A 20475-nucleotide genomic window follows, 5' to 3' on the forward strand; every position below is an offset into this window, starting at 1 on the left:
ATCATATGCCGCCATATAGTAGACGTCGGGTAACTGGTAATAATCACCTCATGTGTCGTCTATTTGTCTCCAAGCAGGAAAATCCCACGTTACATTCCGCACATAAAACTGTAGAAAAGGTGGCGCGGGGTAATTGTGCCAGTAGTGAGGGGCAAATAATGCCGTAAATGTCACTGACTGCGGAGACGTCTCCATGTAGCGTCTTCACTCCGGATATCACTGTACAGGAGCTGCACAGTTCACACTGAGCATCCACTGAGGCCCCTGATCATGTGACCCCTGACTCCTCCCTCCTGTGACCTCATCACAGCTCCTGTGCGCACAGAGCAGCCATATATGTTGTGGCGGCTCTGCAGGTGGAGGTATGTGGAGATCCCCCATTACCAGGCGCAGGGGGCATTAACCCCTTCAGCACGGAGACTCTTTTGGGGTCTCTGTGTGGTGTGAACAGTGAGGTAACAGCTGTGGACAGAATGCGGCTTCGCTGGTTCCCGTCCACATTAGATCCATTCAGACGACTGCAGGATGAAGGACAGAAGCCCAGAGAAGTCCTCACGCAACGCCATTATCCATCTCCTAGTTCCAGCACAGTAATGTAGATACTGGTGATGACATTCGGGGGATTTGCAGCAATATGTGGCAGATACTTGCTGGATCTTCTGCTTTCTGGACCGGTTCCACTTGTAAGTCTTATTAACCCTTTCACCCCAGAGACTGTTTCACCTTCCTTACAGGTCACTTTTTTCAATTCTGACCAGTGTGTGAAGAATTAAAGCAATGGCAAAGGGAAAAAATTAAAATGTTACTTTTTCCCACAAAAATGTTACTTTACCCCAAAATTTTGCATTTTCAAAAGGGTAACAGGAGAAAGTGCATAATACAATATGTTGTGCAATTTTTCCTGAGTAAGCCAATATCCCATTTGTGGTAGAGAAACTACTGTTTGGATGTACGGCAGGGCTCAGAAGGGAAGGAGTCCACTTGACTTTTTGTATGTAAAAATGGCTGGAATCGAGAACGTACCCCATGTGCCTATACAGTGGCAACCCCCCACAAGGGACACCATTTTTGAAGATAGACCCCTCAAGGAATTTATCTAGTTTTGTGGTGAGCACCTGGAACACACAGGTGCTTCACATAATGTTATAATAAGCCGAAGACGAACAACTCCCATACAACAAACTATAATAATTATGTTATTGAACATATATTAAAAAGACAACAATTAAAAACAAAACCAGAATTAAAAAAGGGAAATCTGCTGCAAATGAACAAGTAACAGGTAAAAAAGTTTTACTTATAGTTTATGCCAGATGTGAAAATACATATATAGATCCATATGGAGAAATATCTAATAAACACTAACTATATGATTACTTCATACATATAAATATAAAGTGCATAGTGCATGTATGAGCACCACATATCTGTTAGTAGGGTCAGTTCATTTTTTAATGTCTCCCCCGAGTGGGACCATATGGAATCTTATGAAGACTCCAGAAATAAAGATATTTGGTCTCATTCAAAATCCATCACGGCTAGTTGCTAAGGTTATGCTACACAAATACAAAATTATTATTATTATTATTTATATAGCTCCATTGATTCCATGGTGCTGTACATAAGGAGGGGTTACATACAAAATACAGATATCACTTACAGTAAACAAACTAACAATGATAGACTGGTACAGGGGGAAGAGGACCCTGCCCTTGTGGGCTTACATTTTACTGGATGGTGGGGAAGGAGACAGTAGGTTGGGGGGATTGCAGTAGCTCCGGTGTTGTTGAGGTGGCAGCAAGCAAGGTCATGGCAGACTGTAAGCTTGTTTAAAGAGATGTATTTTCAGGTTCCATCTGAAGGATAAAAGTGTGGTGGATAATCGGACGTGTTGAGGCACAGAATTTCATAGGATGAGGGATATTCGGACGAAATCTTGGAGGCGATTAACCTCCACCTCTAGAGCCGCCACCACATATATGGTTGGTAGAGACTAAATCCAAGTCGACAAAATACAACTAGTGCTGTGATAGGGTAACAAGAGGTACACAATGTATTCAGGTATATTAATAACTCCTACAGAGCCATCTATAATTGTTTAGCACAGGCTTTTGCAGAGTCTTTGTACTACCAGTAACGTGGAAGCCCCATATATTTCCATTGACAGAAGACGCACCTGAGCGGGGACTTGCATTTTTTGTAGATTGAATTGAAGCATTTTTTGAAAACATTTTACATAACATTTTCGATCACATTTATCCTGCGCTCTACGCTGAGCACTTACATTGGGGTTTCCATCTACAGTGGGGGAAATAATTATTTGATCCCTTGCTGTTTTTGCAAGTTTGCCCACTGACAAAGACATGAACAGTCTATAATTTTAAGGGTAGGTTAATTTTAACATTAAGAAATGGAATATACAAAAAAATCAAGAAAATCACATTGTATAAATTAGATATTTTTTTGCATTTGGCAGTGAGAAATAAGTATTTGATCCCTCTGGCAAACAACACTTAATACTTGGTGAAAAACCCTTGTTGGCAAGCACAGCAGTCAGACTTTGTTTGTAGTTGATGATGAGGTTTGCGCACATGTCATGAGGAATTTTGGTCCACTCCTCTTTGCAGGTCATCTCTAAATCATTAAGATTTTGAGGCTGTTGCTTGGCAACTCAGAGCTTCAACTCCCTCCATAAGTTTTCTATGGGACATGAACCTATCTATCTTCCTTTCAGTAAGGTGAAGTCATCTTGTCCCCTTTGCAGAAAAGCACCCTCAAACTATAATGTTTCCCCCACCATGCTTCACGGTTGGGACGATGTTCTTAGGGTTTTACTCATTCTTCTTCTTCCTCCAAACATGGCGAGTTGAGTTAATGCCAAAGAACTCAATTTTTGTCTCATCTGACCATAGCACCTTATCCCAATAACTCACAGAATCATCCAGGTGTTCATTGACAAAATTCAGACAAGCCTGCACATGTGCCTTGCTGAGCAGGGGGACCTTGAGGGCACTGCAGGATTTTAAACCTTTAAGGTGTAATCTGTTACAAATGGTTTTCTTGGTGACTGTAGTCCCAGGTGCCTTGAGATCATTAACAAGTTCCAGCTCGTGTAGTGTATAGCCTGATCTCTCACCTTCCTCATGATCAAGGATACCCCACGAGGTGAGATTTTGCATGGTGCCCCAGATCGATGTCGATTGACAGTCATTTTGTATTTCTTACATTGTCTTACTATTGCACCAACAGTTGTCTCGTTCTCACCCAGCGTCTTACTTATGGTTTTGTAGCCCATTCCAGCTTTGTGCAGGTCTATAATCTTGTCCCTGACATCCTCAGAAAGCTCTTTGGTCTTGCCCATTTTGTAGAGGTTAGAGTCTGACTGATTAATTAAGTCTGTGGATAGTAGTCTTTTTCAGGTGACTATATAAGACAGCTGTCTTTAATGCAGGTAATGAGTTGATTAGGAGCGTCTAACTGGTCTGTAGGAATCAGAACTCATAATGGTTTGTAGGAGATCAAATACTTATTTCTCACTGCAAAATGCAAATAAATTTAGCTAATTTATACAATGTGATTTTCTTGGATTTTTTATGGATATTCTATCTCTCAATGTTAAAATTAACCTACCCTTAAAATTATAGACTGTTCATGTCTTTGTCAGTGGGCAAGCTTACAAAAACAGCAAGGGATCAAATAATTATTTCCCCCCACTGTAAATCTCTGAGTGACATGATTCAGATAAAACCCATTCACTATAATGAGGCATCAGAGTTACTGTGGACTCCATCTCGTCTGTGTTTAGCGTTGTCTTTTTTTCAGAAGTACACAAAACTTTGGTCTATTGCGCTTTTATGCACGCTTAAAAATATGGACACTGCCAAATCATAGGACAGACTTGAGTCCACAGTGTCTTAATCTGCCCTATTATAGGGAATCTTCCACCGGGGGTTCCATCTGAATCACATATTTCAGAGATCTACACGGAAACCCTGATGTAAGCGCTCAGCGTAGAGTGCAGGATAAATGTGCGCCAAGCCTTATTGCGATCTTTGGGAGGAAGAATGAACAAATCAACAGCAGGTGAAGAATAGTTTTTATTTATTTTTTATGCCATTCCTCATGTGGTATAAATGATTAGACGACTTTATTCTATGGGTCGGTGCGATTACAGCGATACCAGATTTATATTGTTTTTTATGTTTGGCTGCTGTCACACACTAAAAGATCCTTTTTTTTTTTAGAGCTATAATTTTTCATTATCTCTGCCTACAGAGTCATTTAAGGGCTTGCTTTTTGCAGGACGAGTTGATGTTTTTATTGGTACCATTTTCGGGCACATAACATTTTTTGATCGCTTTCTATTCCGATTTTTGGGAGGCAGAATGAACAAAAACAAGCAATTGTTTGGATTTTTTTATCTTGTTCCGCGTGTGCTAAAAGGCAGCTTTATTCTTCTGTTCAGTATGATTACAGCGATACTACAATTATATCATTTTTATGTTTTGGCGCTTTTACACAATAATAACAATTTTATAGAAAATTAATCATTTTTGCATCGCTATATTTTGACAACTATATTTTTTTTCTTCTCTGCTGACGGAGCTGTATTACAGCTTGCTTTTTGCGTGACAAGATGATGTTTTTTGTGATACAATTTTAATTTAAATTTAACTTTTTGATGGTGTTTTATTTCACTTTTTTGGCGGCTTCATGAAAAACCATAGTTTTTTGCCACCTTTTTTATTTTTTACACTGTTCACTGAAGGGGTTAACTAGTGTGACAGTTTTATAGATCAGATCGTTCTGGATGCGGTATTTGAGTACCAGGGGGTGACAGTACGAGAGACATAAACAGTCCGTGATGAAAGCACTGGAATTCTGCCTGATCAAAAATTTATTTTTATTCAATAAGGAGTACTTCCACCAGCTCAGTGGCACCGCGATAGGCAGTCCGTGTGCACCATCGTATGCCAACCTGCTCCTGGGCTAGTGGGAGGAAACTATTGTTTTTGGTGACACTTCGCAGTGCCCTGAGGAGAGTATTATCATGTGGCTCCGCTACATTGATGATATCTTTGTCATCTGGAAGGGCACTGAGGAGACGTTCAAGGATTTTGTCAAGAAACTCAATGTCAACAATATTGGGTTACATTTTATGTATGAGTTGAATTCATCTAGCCTGGCCTTTTTGGACATTAAAATTGAGATCAATTCCAAGGGTGAAATTATCACTAAGACCCTTAGGAAAGAAGCGGCCACAAATTCCCTCCTGAAGTGGGAGAGCAACCATCCGGCGCCCCTCAGGAGGGAAATCCCCAAGAGACAATATTTAAGAATGCACCAGAATTGCTCTACCTTGCGGTCCTTCAAGAAGCAGGCAGATGACCTCAAGATAAGGTTTAAAGACAGAGGTTACCCCGAAATAGCCTTGAGGGAGGCATACAACGAGGCCTTAAAAAACCCGATCAAAGTGAAACTACACGATTCGTCATGAGATATTGCAATAGAGAGGAGGAGATTAGATCAATCCTCCAAAGGAGCATTAAAGATGGACACAGACATGGATAATGAGATCACACCTTACCCACAAATCACATACCGAAAAGGTAAATCTTTGAGGGATAGACTAGTGCGTAGCCAGTATCAGCTGAGAACCACCCCAACTTGGTTGGACAGAGGAATCAAAGGGTGTTTCACATGTGGGGTAAGATGTAAGATGTGTGAATCGATCCAGTCAGGCAGAGTTCAGAAGCAATGTTACTGGTATCAGGTACTCCATTCGGCACTTCATAAATTGTCGCACTAAGGGCATCATCTATAACGGCACATGTGAGTGTGTGGTGGCGTATGTTGAAAAACAAGAAGAGAATTTCGTAGGAAGGTGGGGAAACATATACGAGATATATGGAATAAAAGAGACACACTGGTCGCTAATCACATCAACCTACTGCATCACGGGGATGTAAGGAAGATCCTATTTATGGGGGTCGAGAAAATTACATCTCCGGTGAAAGGAGGTAACTGGGATAGGTCGATTTTACAGAGGTAGACCCGTTGGATTTTCAACCTCAGAACGGTACACCCGAATGGCCTGAATAAGCAAATGTCCTTAACTCCTTTCTTTGAAATAGAGGTGTCATAGGGACATATAGTCAGGGACCGCCGCCGATGAGTGGGGGCGCCATTGCGCAGGACAGGGTGCCAACCTCCACGTTAGGTAGGTGTGCTGATAGAGAGGGAAACGCTAGGGCATTTATAGATCTTTTCCACCTATTCTTTGGCTGTTTGGTTTGGTAGGGCAGTTCTGTATTGACTAGACACACTTGCCCACACTGTAACAAAACCCTCACTGGCGACAACAGTCGCTGATGGATAGCACTCTCTTTGATGTCTCCAACATCGTTGACAGCCATCATTTCTGCTCAGCATGAATCGATTTTAACCAATGAACAGCACTGAAGTCCACTGTTCCCTCGTCCAGCGTAGATGCTACCTGGTCCATGCAAGTCGATGACGCCTGTGCCTGGTGGTGTGGTCAGGTACCCTAGCAGACCACACTGATGTAAACTGTTTCGAATGGTCTGACATGACACTTGGGTGCCTCTCACCTCCCTTAAATGTGCCTGCAGTTGTGTGGCGTTCATCATCCAGTTCCGAAAGGCATTGTTCACAATGAAGCAGTCATCAGTGTGGAGTGTGGCCAAAGAATGTCCACTTCTCTGCCTTTCTGTGACTTTTCCACTCTCTCTGTATCTCTATTGCAACCTGCTGATGATGACACTCTGTGACACTCAAAGCTCAGTGACCACTTTCATCTAAAAACATCCTGCTTCAATTCTAACGCCTAAATTTTTTGGGCGATTCATGGATCAAACACTTGTTGTGAATTTTGCCATTAAGCTCCTTGTTAGAGAACAGCAAGTTGTGCAACAAGTTCTGTAGGGTTTCTACTCACTCAGCTGCGGTTGAGGAAGGCACCAGTTTCATTAAAATGTCCAGGCTAGTTTATTAGAACTTCATAAACCACTCAGCATAAGCTAACAAAAAGACGCCCTTTTCCGACACAGTGAAAAACAGAAAGTAAATAGTTCAGACAGTGCTGTGGGTTCGCCTACTCGGGTCAGTGTCCTTTAGCAAACAGCCTGGAGGTCTCCACAGTTCCAGTCACAGACACTGAATGAGACACTTGGTCTTCATTTTATCTGCCATACCACACCCCCAGCTGGGACTATGTGAGCCCCACTCTTTGACTGCTCGTAAACTCGGCCCTGATATGCCCTATTAACCCTCAGCACTATCTGTCCTTGAGTCTGCTTTCCAAGGCTTACATCACCAAAGCTACCAACCTCGATGATATATATCTCCCCTCAAGCACCTGTGTTACATGCACGCCGCCTAAGCTCAGATAGGGGCGAGACCGATTAAATGAATTCGTTGGAATTCTGGGGGAACAGTTATTCCGGGCGACCATAGGCTGCAGCTTCTCTGAGGCACAGGACAGATTAAATTGCTGACCAGACACATTTGAAAGAGTCCTCATAAACGGTAGAACAGTAACATTTAATGAGGCATGGCCAATGCAATGTACATGTCTCTTTGAGCAACAGGCTCCAGTAATAACAGTACAATCTTCTTTGCAGCACAGCAGTACACAGTCTATTATCCTGTAGCACAGTACAGCACAGTTTAAATGCATACACAACCACAGGCTTTTCCTTCACAAGGACTCAATTGTACACAGCATTCTTTATCCTGCATGGAGAGGGGGGGGGTTTGATGAGGGAGACGATCCCTATGACAGGATTCCTTCCAGTCCTTATCTTCCTGGTCGACAATACTCCACACTGTTAGCTCAGGGAGTCTATCTGACCTGTGTTTAGCTTCCCTCCTGACCTGAATTCTGTTTTCTTGCCTTCTGTGAGATACAGATCATAAGCCACCTTTCTCTTTGGCTCTGGACAGACAGTAAACAACTTCCCCACAATCCCCCTGGAGCTTTCTAAAACACTCCCCTTCTCCTGTGACTGTGTTAACCCCTCTAGTTGCTGGATGCTTCTGGAGCACAACACTTCCTGTCTCCTGTGATTCTGTTACTTCTAATAGTTGCTGAATGCTTTTAAAGCAACAGCACTACTTCTGCACGTCACACCTGTCCGGCGGCCATCTTACAGTACTGAAACATTGAACAGTTGGACATGTGTATCAAAACATTAAGAGATGGTCACATTAAAGAGGTTATCCACTGCAATGTGTAGTTGTCAGATGGATTTAAACCTAGGAAATAAGGCTTTCTTCAAATACCTTGTGTTTCCAAATGTGCCTGTGAGCGGCGCTATCGTTGTCCTCTTAGCACCATCATGTGACCCCCGGCTGCAGTTGCCTCTGATGTCTGGTGACTTCACGTCAAGTTCCGGAATTGATTGACTGGGCTGTGGGCAGCGTTTCACCACATGTCACAGCCCAGCATCGTGTGCGCTCTCTCTTCACTGCTTTCATTAACAGAGTGCCGCAAGCCCACGAGATGCTGGGCTATGAAGTGATGAAACTTCGCCCACAGCCCAGTCAATCATTGAGACTGGGACATCGGTGATGTCGGGTCAACTTCCAGTTCTGGGAGTTTCCATTTTTGCCCAATCTCTTTCTTATGGTGGAGTCATGAACATTGACCTTAACTGAGGCAAGTGAGGTCTGTAGTTTTTTGGATGTTGTTGTGGGGTCTTTTGTGAGCTCTTGGATGAGTCGTCGCTGCACTCTTGGGGTAATTTTGATCGGCAGGCCACTACTGGGAACATTCACCACTGTTCCATGTTTTTTGCTATTTGTGAATAATGGCTCTCACTGTCGTTCGCTGGCGTGTCAAAGCTTTAGAAATGGCTTTATAACCTTTTCCAGACTGACAGATCCCAATTACTTTGTTTCTCATTTGTTCCTGAATTTCTTTGGATCGCAGCATGATAGCTAGCTTTTGAGGATCTTTTAGTCTACTTTACTTTTTTAGGCAGGTTCTATTTAAGTGATTCCTTGATTGAGAACAAGTGTGGCAGTAATCAGGCCTCTATATGGCTAGCGAAATTGAACTCCGCTTCCCAAAGATGTGATAAACCACAGTTAATTTATGTTTTAATGGGGAGTTGGGGGGGCAATCACTTTTTCACACAGGGCTCTGTAGGTTTGGATTTCTTTTTCCCTTAATAATAAAGACCTTCATTTAAAAACTGCATTTTGTGTTTACTTGTGTTATCTTTGTCTAATATTTAAATTTCTTTTGTGATCTGAAACATTTAAGTGTGAAAGAATAAGAAATCAGGAAAGGGGCGAACACTTTTTCACACCACTGTTGGTTTTATTAGTAGATGTAAAGGAATCTAAATACTGTACAATAATCTCTTCATGTGTTCCCCTTATTATTCCCAGTAACTGTATTACACAGGATTTTTATGATGTTAAATCGGCTCATCATCTTCTCATTCTGGTCTCTACAATATCGGATCCTCTTAGTGAATATCTTCTATATAAGAGAATTTTCCTGAATTACGCATCAAAGATGGATATGGACAGAGACAAGATGGCTGAGAAAATATTACACCTCACCCTAGAGATCCTCTTCCGGCTTACTGGAGAGGTGAGAGATTCTGATGACGTCACATTACATCATTCTTATCTATGGGAATAACAGATGGACAGAACTGGAGAGGTGAGGACTCTGGAAATGTCTGTAGTGAGATTTATTAATGTGTCTCTCTATAACCAGAATTACACAGTAGTGAAGAAGACCTCCAGAGAGCGCTGTCAGGACCCTGTGTCTGAGGGATGGGGAAGATCCCTGAGCCCAATCACAGAGCCTCCACCTCACCCCCTGATACATGAGGACATCAATGACCAGAAGATCCTAGAACTCACCTACAAGATGATTGAGCTGCTGACTGGAGAGGTGACACTGCTGGGAATGCTGGGACATTATACAGTAACGCTATGAAGGGATCGGGGGGATGACGGTATCATTGTATGTGTCAGGTTCCTATAAGGTGTCAGGATGTCGCTGTTTATTTCTCCATGGAGGAGTGGGAGTATTTAGAAGGACACAAAGATCTGTACAAGGACGTCATGATGGAGGTTCCCCAGCCCCTCACATCACCAGGTAATAGACAGGACTGAATACACACGGCCTATAATTATCTGTATGTAAAGAATGAATTCAGTCCCTGTATGTGTTTCCTCCAGATCTATCCAGTAAGAGGACAACACCAGAGAGATGTCCCCATCCTCTTCTTCCACAGGACTGTAAACAAGAAGATCCCAATTTTCCTCAGGATCATCAGGTAGATGGAGAGAAGGTGTCATGTGATCTCCCCTATGATGTGTAGACGGTTGTGAAGGTCTTGTGCTCAGTCTTGTTTTATCCACCAGTATTATATGTTTTATACTTGTGTAATGAGAACGGTGGAGATGGCAGGATTAGAGCTGATCATAGATGTGACTTCTCCATCTGTCTGTGACTTTTATAATATTTGTTTCAGGGTGAAGATCTGACCCATATTAATACTACAGAGACATATGTGAGGGGTGATGAGCGGTGTAAAGAGGAGATTCCTACATATGACTACCCAGGTGAGTAGTAACCACTAAATGCAGAGAAGTCACAGATTCTTCTCCGTCACCGTCTGTGGCTGCTTTATCAGTGGTGTAGTCCGGCCGTATCACAATCGTGTGATCACCATTTTGCCTCTAGACCACAACATTCTCTTCCACCCAAAACTGTTTGAATGGCTTTGAACATTGAAAGACCTTTTCCATAGAACTTACAACCTGGAGGATCCACCTACCCCCTGGGATTAGGAGATGCTGACCGTTACCTGCCCAGATCTGTAAACTACAAAGTAAAATGACAGCGTATGTAGAATGTGCTGACAAGTGAGAAAATCACTTGAAGAAAAATATTATGATGGGCCTGTAAGAGAAAGCGGAGGGTAATGATGCTGTTGGCTTCCTAGATCCCTGATATCTTATTGGATGAATCTACCTTCTCTCCCTTCTGTGCTGCTGAATGTGCTCATATGGTCCCTACAAGACCAGGTCCAGTCTCCCTGACCTAACTTAACTTTTATGATTGAAAATATTAAATGTGCAGTGAGGGCCAAGTGTGAATTTCTGTACAATAATAGGTGATTTACCCTTAATCCTGACTTTTCAATTTCTTTTAAAACCGACTAACTTCAAACCAGATTGTGATAAACTATACAGAAAACATTACACCTGTGCCATGATATATCTCTAAGCTGTGCGTGGCTGATGGCTGTAATATACATTTATTCACGTCTGCAGGAGATGTGTGGCCATGGCTCGAGCCCTGGTTTCATGGATTTGTTGAGAGAGGGCAATAACCCTTCACGGTTGACCAAGTGAGTGTCAAATTATTATGTTGATTGCAATCCACAGAAAACCATACGAAAACAATGTTCTGTATTGGGAGGATTCAAAGAATCTCTGATCCCGTTTATTTTGCTTAGCATTTTATATTGTTTTGAGCATATCAATAGCCAATCACCTACAGTCATACTACAGTACTACAGGCTGACCAATGTTAGTACAATTATTACGGAAACACATATATGGTCATATTAGTTCGAAGCACGATGGAATTTTACAAGGTCAATCCTGGCCTAAACTAGTTAGATAACAGGAGCGGAATGTCTGACAAAATACAAAATGTTATTGTGAGAAAAGTTAGTGTGGGAAAGATGAGGCGAGAGAAAAGAAGGAAAGAATGTATGTTATGCAAGGAGTGATAATAAATGATTTTAAAACAAGCAGACAAAATGGAGTTGCTATAGCATGAATATCAATATGTCCTTTACATTTTCCCCCCTAAAAATTATGTTATTATCAACATTAGAGGTGCTTTCCCAGGGTCATGCTTTGAGCCTGAGGGACATTGGTCTTCACTCAATTAGTGCCCTTGTTACCAATCGAGGCTATCGCGGCATGTCCATCCCCCCTTGTTGGTTGATATAATCATAAAGCTCTGATCTTCAGACGTGAGGTTGGTCGGGGCGTGCGGGTGAAGGTCATCATTCCCTTGCCGTCCAGGTCCTCAATGCTGGTCACATCTGGGAGGTCCGTGTACAGTAGCACTGGATGTCTGTTAACAGCGTTCTCCTTGCTCTCTGATGACTGGCAGGTTTTCCTCATGCAAAATGGGATACAATAAAAGACTAGTTTTAGTAAGACATATATTAACAAGATGCAAGCAGCAATATGCAACACTCCTTGTAATATTCCAACAATCCATCCACCAATCCCTTTAAACCAATTAGCAGGATTTAAAAAGGAGAACATATCAGACCACCAACTGTCTTTGGTCAATTCGTTATGTTTGTTATATTCTTCCCTGAGTTTCCTAATGTCTTCCATTTTAGTCTTTAACCATATGGTAGAGCCGGGGTCAATATAGTGACAACAGGCTGGGCCTATAACCTGACACATCCCTCCTTGAGCTGCTGTCAAATAGTCCAGCACTAAAGTATGTTGATTAGCCTCTATAATAAGTTGATTCTGCACCTCAACAGTAGTATTAATTACTTCCAGCACACTCCAAATCTGGTCATCTAAGTAGTCAGTGACTTCCACTAATTTGTCCCACATTTGTGTTACTATAGGGTAGAGGAAGACAGTACTGGCTATCTTATTGGGCATACTCATTTGTACTAAATGAGGTCTTACTGATGGGCGTGGAGTGTTGTCCTTGGCACATTTATAGATGGTATGAAGAGGGATGGTTCTCATATCTACTTTACTATGGGGAATAAGATAAATGGCTGGAGTTAGCCGGGCCAACGTACAAGTCCCCCCTACTCTGACTAGGAGCCATTTATACGCATTATTCCCACAGACCCAATTTGTGGCTGATGGCAGATCCCATAAAGCAGAGTGCAGTAATACTAATTTATGTACCAAATCGATAAAAACTGTGTTATTTGATAACATACACCATGAAGGCATTTGTCCCAGGGGGCTACAGTATCCAATATCCGGATTGCCACATGTTGGATCACTAGGCTTATATTCAGAAGATTCATTGCAAGGGATGTTACCAGATATTTTATAACATGTATCATTGGTACCTTTTATAAACAGATTTGCATGTACCCATGAGTGATTATGAATGTATCTTTCCAACAATGACGGTTTAAAAGCATCTGCCGTACTAGGAGTAGCATTAAAACTGATTTGTAGACCTTCAGTTGGTATGAAGCCTAAATTAGTCAAGGAAGACTTGTTTCTGGGCACCCATTTGTTTCCTTTAAGGGCAAGACATTGTAGGTGTCTACTGGTGGCAGTAAGATTTCCTTGCCACCAGGGGAGATACAGTGGTGTTCCATAATCTACTAAACTTAGTAGCGTTATTAGCAAGGGCGTCGCTACAATTGGGCCAGTTTAGTATTTCTTCCAGAGTGACTGGGACCGCAAGAAAAGGCATACTAGTGGCTGAAACTGGTGAGTGAGTACATATCCAACAGTCACTGATCGGGTTGTTCTCTAATTGACTCAATTCTTGTACCAAAATCTGGTGGTGAGTAATGAACTTGTTATTAAAAGGGTCAGTACTCTGTTGTAGGCTATTCCAGGTATTGATTAATCTAACCATACATATTATCATAACACATCTCAGGATGGTTGACGTTTGCAATGTGAAGCATGGATCCATGTTGACCTCCCTTCAAGTTTTACTGCTGTTGGGGTTGTAAGGAGCACTTGGTATGGTCCGTCATACAATGGTTCTAGTCTGTGTTTCCGTACATGCCTCTTCACATACACATAATCTCCGGACTTGAGGGTTATGATAACCTTCTGCATCAGCTGGATCTGGAATAGAAGATGATACTAACGCATGGGTGTTAGTTAAGGCTTTGGCAAGCTGAATCACATATTGCACAACATGATCTGTTTCTTCTGATAATTGTTGTGGGGTAAATCGAGCTATAGCTGGTTGTGACCCAAATAGTATCTCAAAGGGTGACAGTTTGTTTCCCTATGGGGGTGGTGCGTATGTGGTATAGTGCAATGGGAAGGAGTTCAGGCCACTGGGCCGTATCCTCCTGCATCATTTTGGTCAATTGCCTTTTCAGTGTGCTATTCAATCTCTCCACCTTGCCGCTTGACTGAGGATGGTAAAGAGTATGCAGCGCCACTGTTGATCCGATCATGGTAAGTATTTCTTGATATGCGCATGAGGAAAAGGCTGGTCCCTGATCACTTTCGATAACTTCTGCGACTCCATACCGGCAAACATCTTCAGAGACCAGCTTCTTGGCAGTCATGTTTGGAACGGCGAATGCTTCTGGCCAGCTGGAAAACATATCCACTACCACTAAGCAGTATTCATATCGTCCTGCTTTAGGGAGAGTGATATGATCAACTTGCAATCATTGGAACGGATACTCTGGTTTAGCAATGTGTTTTGTCGGTACATTCTGTAATCTGCTTGGGTTGCAGCTTTGGCATATTGAGCAACCTTTCTTTTGTGCGCTCAACACGGTGGAAATTCCTGGGGCCCAATAGAGTTTCTGTACCAGTAGCAAAGCTTGATTCTTCCCTCGATACACCGGTCCATGGGCCCAGGCTGCAACGGCCTGATATAGGAGTCGAGGCAAACAATACAGTTGTCCCTTTTTCCATAGCCCATCTATCAATTTAGCACCCGCCTCCTTCCATGACTGGTGTTCTTCTTTAGAGACTTTTTGCTATGTGCAGCGTAGCTTTGTGATTGGAGGGACCGGTTGATGATTTTCTACAGGTTGATCCTGGGTTGGCACGGAATTTAGCTGTTTGGTCTGCTGCCGCGTAACAGCCATGGACATGGATGTTGGAAGAAGAGCTGCTTGCATAGCATGGAGATCAGCAAGTGCATTACCTCTTGCTTCAGGGGCATCTGGTCGGGTATGAGCTTTTACCTTTACAACAGCCAACTGTCTTGGTAGTTGTACCGCTTCCATCAATTGTCTGACGCTTTCAGCATTTTTCACAGGAGAACCTGCAGTCGTGACAAAGCCTCTCCTTGCCCAGATCTCCCCAAAGTCATGTGCAATCCCGAAGGCGTATCTCGAGTAAGTAAATATATTCACACGTTTTCCTTCGGCCTGTTGACAAGCAGCAATCAGAGCTTTGAGCTCTGCTTCCTGTGCTGACATACTGGGAGGTAAGGCTGCAGCCTCTACCAATGTATCTTCAGTTGTGACAGCATATCCAGTATGAAACCTGCCAGAGGTGTCAGCATATCTGGATCCATCCGTATATAACGTAAGTCCTGGGTCATCAAAGGGTACTTCCCCCACTAAAACAAGTGGAGTTGACTCCGCAGTAATTTGTTCCAGACAATCATGTGGTGGAGCATCTTTCCCCTCTCCTTCAGGTGCTGGTAGCAGGGTGGCCGGGTTGATGGTGGTGCACCAATGTAATTTCACATTTTCTGTCAAAATCAACGTACACTGCAGCCGTAGGTGTCTCAGTGTGCACCGATGTTTAGGTTGCTGTAAACCCAAAACAGCCGCAATATTGTGTGGAGCATAAATGTGAGTCTCATGTCCAAGGATGATGTCCGCCATTTTTTCAAGTAACTGCTGTGTGGCGTGAACCGCTCGTAGACAGCTGGGGGAGGCCCTGGCTACCGGGTCCAGAAGCGCTGAGTAATAACCGACCGGGCGCTGCTTTGTACAGTGTCTCTGCGTGAGTACTCCAGCTGCATGCCCTCCTGTCTCGGAGACATACAAATGGAAAGGTTGAACATAATCCGGGTTTCCAAGGGCAGTGGCTGTCATTATCCTTGATTTTAGTTGCTCAAAGGCTTGTTGCAGCAGTTCTTGGTGGTCCTTGTTGTTTACACCAGCCAGAGTGTTTTCTTTTAATGCATCATATAGGGGTTCCATCAGACGTGAAGCGCCTGGGATCCATTGTCTGCAATATGTACATAGTCCGAGGAACCATTGCAGCTCTATGGGATCTTTTGGGAATGGTAGTAGGTAGATGGTCTTTCTTTCTTCTGTGAGATGTCTGGCACCCTGAGTAAGGCAGTGGCCTAAGAAAACCACTTGACCGAGGCAAAACTGAAGTTTCGAGGCTGAGACTCGACAATTCAGTTTTGCTAGATGCTTGAGGAGGCTAACACTGGCCCTGATGGACACTTGCTCCGTGGGGGCACACAAAAGAAGATCATCAACGTATTGTAATAGTACTACCTCAGAGTTGTCCAGCTGCCACGGCAGCAGACAGCTAGACATGTTCTTTGCAAACTGATTAGGGCTATTCTGCGCTCCCTGCGGCATCACCGTCCAAGTCAATTGCCTGCCCTGATATGTAAATGCAAACAGAAACTGACAGTCTTTATGTAGTGGAATGCTGAAAAAGGTGTTTGCTAAATCAATTACTGTAAACCAGGCTGCGGTAGATGGTATTTGTGAGAGAAGTGTATGTGGGTTAGGCACCACAGGAGTTTCCAAGACTGTCGCTGCATTTACTGCCCTCAAATCCTGCACCAATCGATAAGCGGGCGGCTGCCCCGGTTGGGATTTATTCCTTATGGGGAACAACGGCGTATTACACGGGGAGACGCAGGGGATTAGTGCCCCTTTCTCTAACAAGGTGTGAATTTGCTGGTGTAGACCTTGTTCTTGTGCATGTGTGAGCGGGTACTGGCGAACCTTGGGAAAGGGCGCTCCGGGCTTGAGGTACACCTGTATTGGTTCTACCGGCAATCACCCAATGTCGTCTGGGCCTTGTGACCACAGACGAGAAGGGATTTCCTCTGTGTATGGAGCTAACCTGGGATCTTTTGGGAGATTTCCAATCGTATCTGATATGTTAATCATAACCATGGGTAGCGCCCGTAAGATGCAGACCTCCTCTGTGTGCATCAGAGTTTGGATCCTTTAAAGTAAGGATCATCTGACCATTGTCCTGGTATTGAATTCGGGATCGGAATTTAGACAAGAGGTCTGCTCCTAAAAGATTTACCGGGCAGATCAGGGATATGACAAATTGTGCCATTACTTCTGGAAATGGGCCAATCGGAATAGGTTTAGTGAGAGTGTGTTTGTTAGGTCTGCCATCTACACCGATCAATATTAGATTGTCGTTAGAAAATTGGACTGGGAGACCCTGGGGCAGTTCAGTGGATTTTAAAATGGAGTTGGCCGCCTCAGTGTCTACCATGAACTTCACCGGATTCCCTCCTATTGGGATAACTACAGATGAACAGAGCCCAGGGGTGGTTACGGGCATCACGATGGCAGACTCTGGTTGGCCCCAATTTCAGAATGGATGGTCTTGGAGGACATTTTCTCGTGAGTCTCGTGGGCCGGGCATCCTATTTCTAGATAGGGGGCTTGGGCGGTGCACTGGCTAGCAGGGGTGTGACAGTCCCTTTGGAAATGTCCCGTCCGGCCACACATCCAACACTGAAGACAGGAATTCACTAGTGGCCTTTTCCCGGGATACATTACTCGCTGATCAGGTACCGCCATGGGGTAATAGTGGGGCTGTAAGGGAGGATACTGTGTTGCGGGTACTGCAGGTGCCGCAACTGCCACTGCAGCGGGTTTAGATTTGGGCTTAACCGCAGAAGCGGTCCGGGCGACACTTTTCTGGAAGCTTTTTGCTACCTTTAGGACATCTCCTGGGGTGGCTGACTCAACATCTGGTCATACAGCCAATATCGCATCCTTGACTTCAGTCCGTAACCCCTGGATAAAGGCGGATACTAACAGCTGGCAATGAGTTTTAGTATGTAAGGAGAACCCAAGGTCCTTATAGACCTGCATAAGGCGCCCATAAAACTTCTCAGCCGACTCTCCCTTCTCTTGAGTGACATCTGTGAGGGTAGTGGATTGATCAGCCAACTTATCCTGAGCCCATATTTTAAGGGCTTGACAGAAGTCAACCCCACTCTCATACGTATTGGTGTCTAATGCTCTATTATATGGGACAGCTGCCTCTACCATGGGATAATATCCTTCACCGGCTTTTACACGGAGCAGGTGTAAAAGATCTTGCCTTGTTGTTGAATATATCTCTCTATTTGCGGCCATGCCCCTGTAAAAAGCCACTGGGGAATGTTCGGGATCCGGGAGACGGTTACACAGAGTATCTGTCTGTACTGGGGTAAACGGGGTATATTTGGGTGGGCTGGTATTGTGGTCCGCTTCCTCCATTTCCTCCATCTTTGTGAGAGGGGGTGGAGCTGGAGGGAAATCAGCATGAGTACTGATTGTTGGGAGATCTTGGAGGTAGGGGAACACTGGGGGAGACCAGATATCGGGTTTGATTAGTTGAGCGGCATAATAAACGAGATCCCTGTCGATGGCCAAGAGTCTTATCTCTCTCAATTTAGTTGGATGCGTGGCGATGTATTACTTTATACCCCCGACTATTATTTTGGCTGCGTCTTGTTTTGGATATCCAAAAATACCGGTGGAAATAAATGGCAGGGCTAGGGTTGGGACCGCATGAAGCTGTGATGCATATGCTATGGTGTTTTGAATTGTTTCTGTAAGCAGGTGTTGTGACCTGGGTACATCCAGGGGATCATATTTTGTAATCGTTGGATGTAGTTTGTATTGTAGGCCCCCCAATATGACATATTTCTGCAGCTAGCCCTCCCCCCCCCCCCCATGCTGTAATTTTGCATTTGCTGCGTTTACAATGATCCCAACTTGCTGTTGCGGTGTACTCCCCATGCCTATTCTCAGTATAGTGGAAAATTCCGAAGGACCATTCAGCAAAACAGACGCCACCTCCTGGTACTCGTGTCCATGTTCTATTTCCCCAGTTCGGGAGAGGGTGAATAGGGTAGAGTTCAGAGGTCCCTGGGTCTCCCCGAATGGAGTGTGGACCATGGCGGGAGCAGGTGGGGGCAATGGTTCATAATACCCACCGTCAGCGTTAAGTAATGGGAAGGTTGGTGCTACAACACTGGGTCTGCGTGTTCCACAATTATAACACGTCTCGCGCCATCCCGGATTGGTGACCCAACACACTTTACAAAGCCAGCCATCTGGGTTATATGGTGGTGGCTGGCCACCAGTGGGAAGTGCAGGGTATTTAATCTCCTTAGGTATAAATTGCTCAGTTTCCGGATTCAGGGGCTGGGGTACGGCTACATTTGTGGGGGTAGGGGATGCTTCTTTAGGGGCTTCAGATTCAGTTTGTGGACACATAAGTTGGGAAGGGGAATCTACTTCCTCCTCTACCTTTTCCCCATCAGCTTCATTTTGTAGCACAAAACAGCCAGTCTTTGTCACAGTGCTAGATAATTTTACTTTCTTGACATAAAGATAATTGAAATAACCAGGCTCCTCCTCTATTTCAACATATCCATCACCACAAATCTCATGTGCAACTTTCTTAAACTTTTCAGCATCTTCCAACAATCCACAGTCAACTAATCTTCCCCTTTTCTGCCGGATTCCTTCGTCCCACAATGAAGGCTGAAGTCTCCCCTCCACGGGAAAGTTTAACAACTTAAACACTTTTGGTTCATTCTTAAATGATCTTTTCCCCTCTCAACCGACCATGATAGTCATCACATCCTCTCCCTCCTGAGGGGGAGACACTTTCTTTCTGCTCCACAGAAACATTGATTAATCACTGCACTGCTGCCTTTCGACTGACAAAGATCCTTGATTTGTGCACAGTATGAGTCCGGCCGGCCTCAACTGTTCCACTGACTCGCCCCTCCCTTCGGGGAAGTCACGTACGGTACTAGGTGAAAGGAGGAGAGCTCACGTCTGCAGCCCTCCGGACACTCAATATACTTATATCTGTGTGCGTGTCCTACCCAATCTTCGATCACCTGCCGCGACTGATACTAATAGTGTTCAGTCTCCTAAGAATCTTTGTCAGAAGTTAAGGAAGATTCATACAATATTCACTTGTCAATCCGAGGTGGTACTGCTTTAAAAGTTATCAATATCAGACCCCTAATGGGACTACACCCCTATAGTCTCACCTTTGACTATATCCAACCAAGACATCCAGACATACTGCAAACAACCACGCACCACGTGGAAACCACGCCAAATGGTCAGTATCACTAGTAAAGAACTCGGGCACTTACTGTGGCTTTTGTGGGGGATGATCAGTCCCAATTCCAGTGGGGGAGGCCGAAAGCAAGTCTCTCTTTGTGGACGTCCAGAGGTGGTGGGGCGTCCCTGGTTAGGGATCCGAGTCACGGCACCAAGCTGTTGAGGGAGGGCAGCAATGACCCTTCACGGTTGACCAAGTGAGTGTCAAATTATTATGTTACAAGGTTGATGTAAAGGACATATCGATATTCATGCTATAGTTACTTCATTTTGTGCTAGCTTCTAAAATGATGTTATTATTACACCTTGCATAGCATACATTCTTTCATTCTTTTCTCCTGCTTCACATGCAATTTTCTCACAAGAACCTTTTCTCTCAAGAACATTCTATGAAACA

The 20475-nt window shown here is 43.9% G+C and overlaps 1 protein-coding gene across 1 annotated transcript in view; it reads left to right on the plus strand.

Moving 5' to 3' along the window:
- The first annotated feature begins 918 nt into the window (after positions 1-918).
- LOC141182691 (uncharacterized) overlaps positions 919-20475 on the plus strand; it is a 30582-nt gene continuing 11025 nt past the window's right edge. The window contains exons 1-5 of the mRNA XM_073660841.1: positions 919-2044; positions 9502-9625; positions 9755-9934; positions 10018-10141; positions 10225-10322. Coding sequence (XP_073516942.1) covers positions 9548-9625; positions 9755-9934; positions 10018-10141; positions 10225-10322 — 480 coding nt within the window. The 5' untranslated portion in view covers positions 919-2044; positions 9502-9547. The remainder of the gene's footprint in view (positions 2045-9501; positions 9626-9754; positions 9935-10017; positions 10142-10224; positions 10323-20475) is intronic.

The sequence above is a fragment of the Phyllobates terribilis genome, unplaced genomic scaffold (assembly GCF_046119375.1).
Source record: "Phyllobates terribilis strain yellow unplaced genomic scaffold, ASM4611937v1 Scaffold_35__1_contigs__length_13245226, whole genome shotgun sequence".
Lineage (NCBI taxonomy): Eukaryota > Metazoa > Chordata > Amphibia > Anura > Dendrobatidae > Phyllobates > Phyllobates terribilis.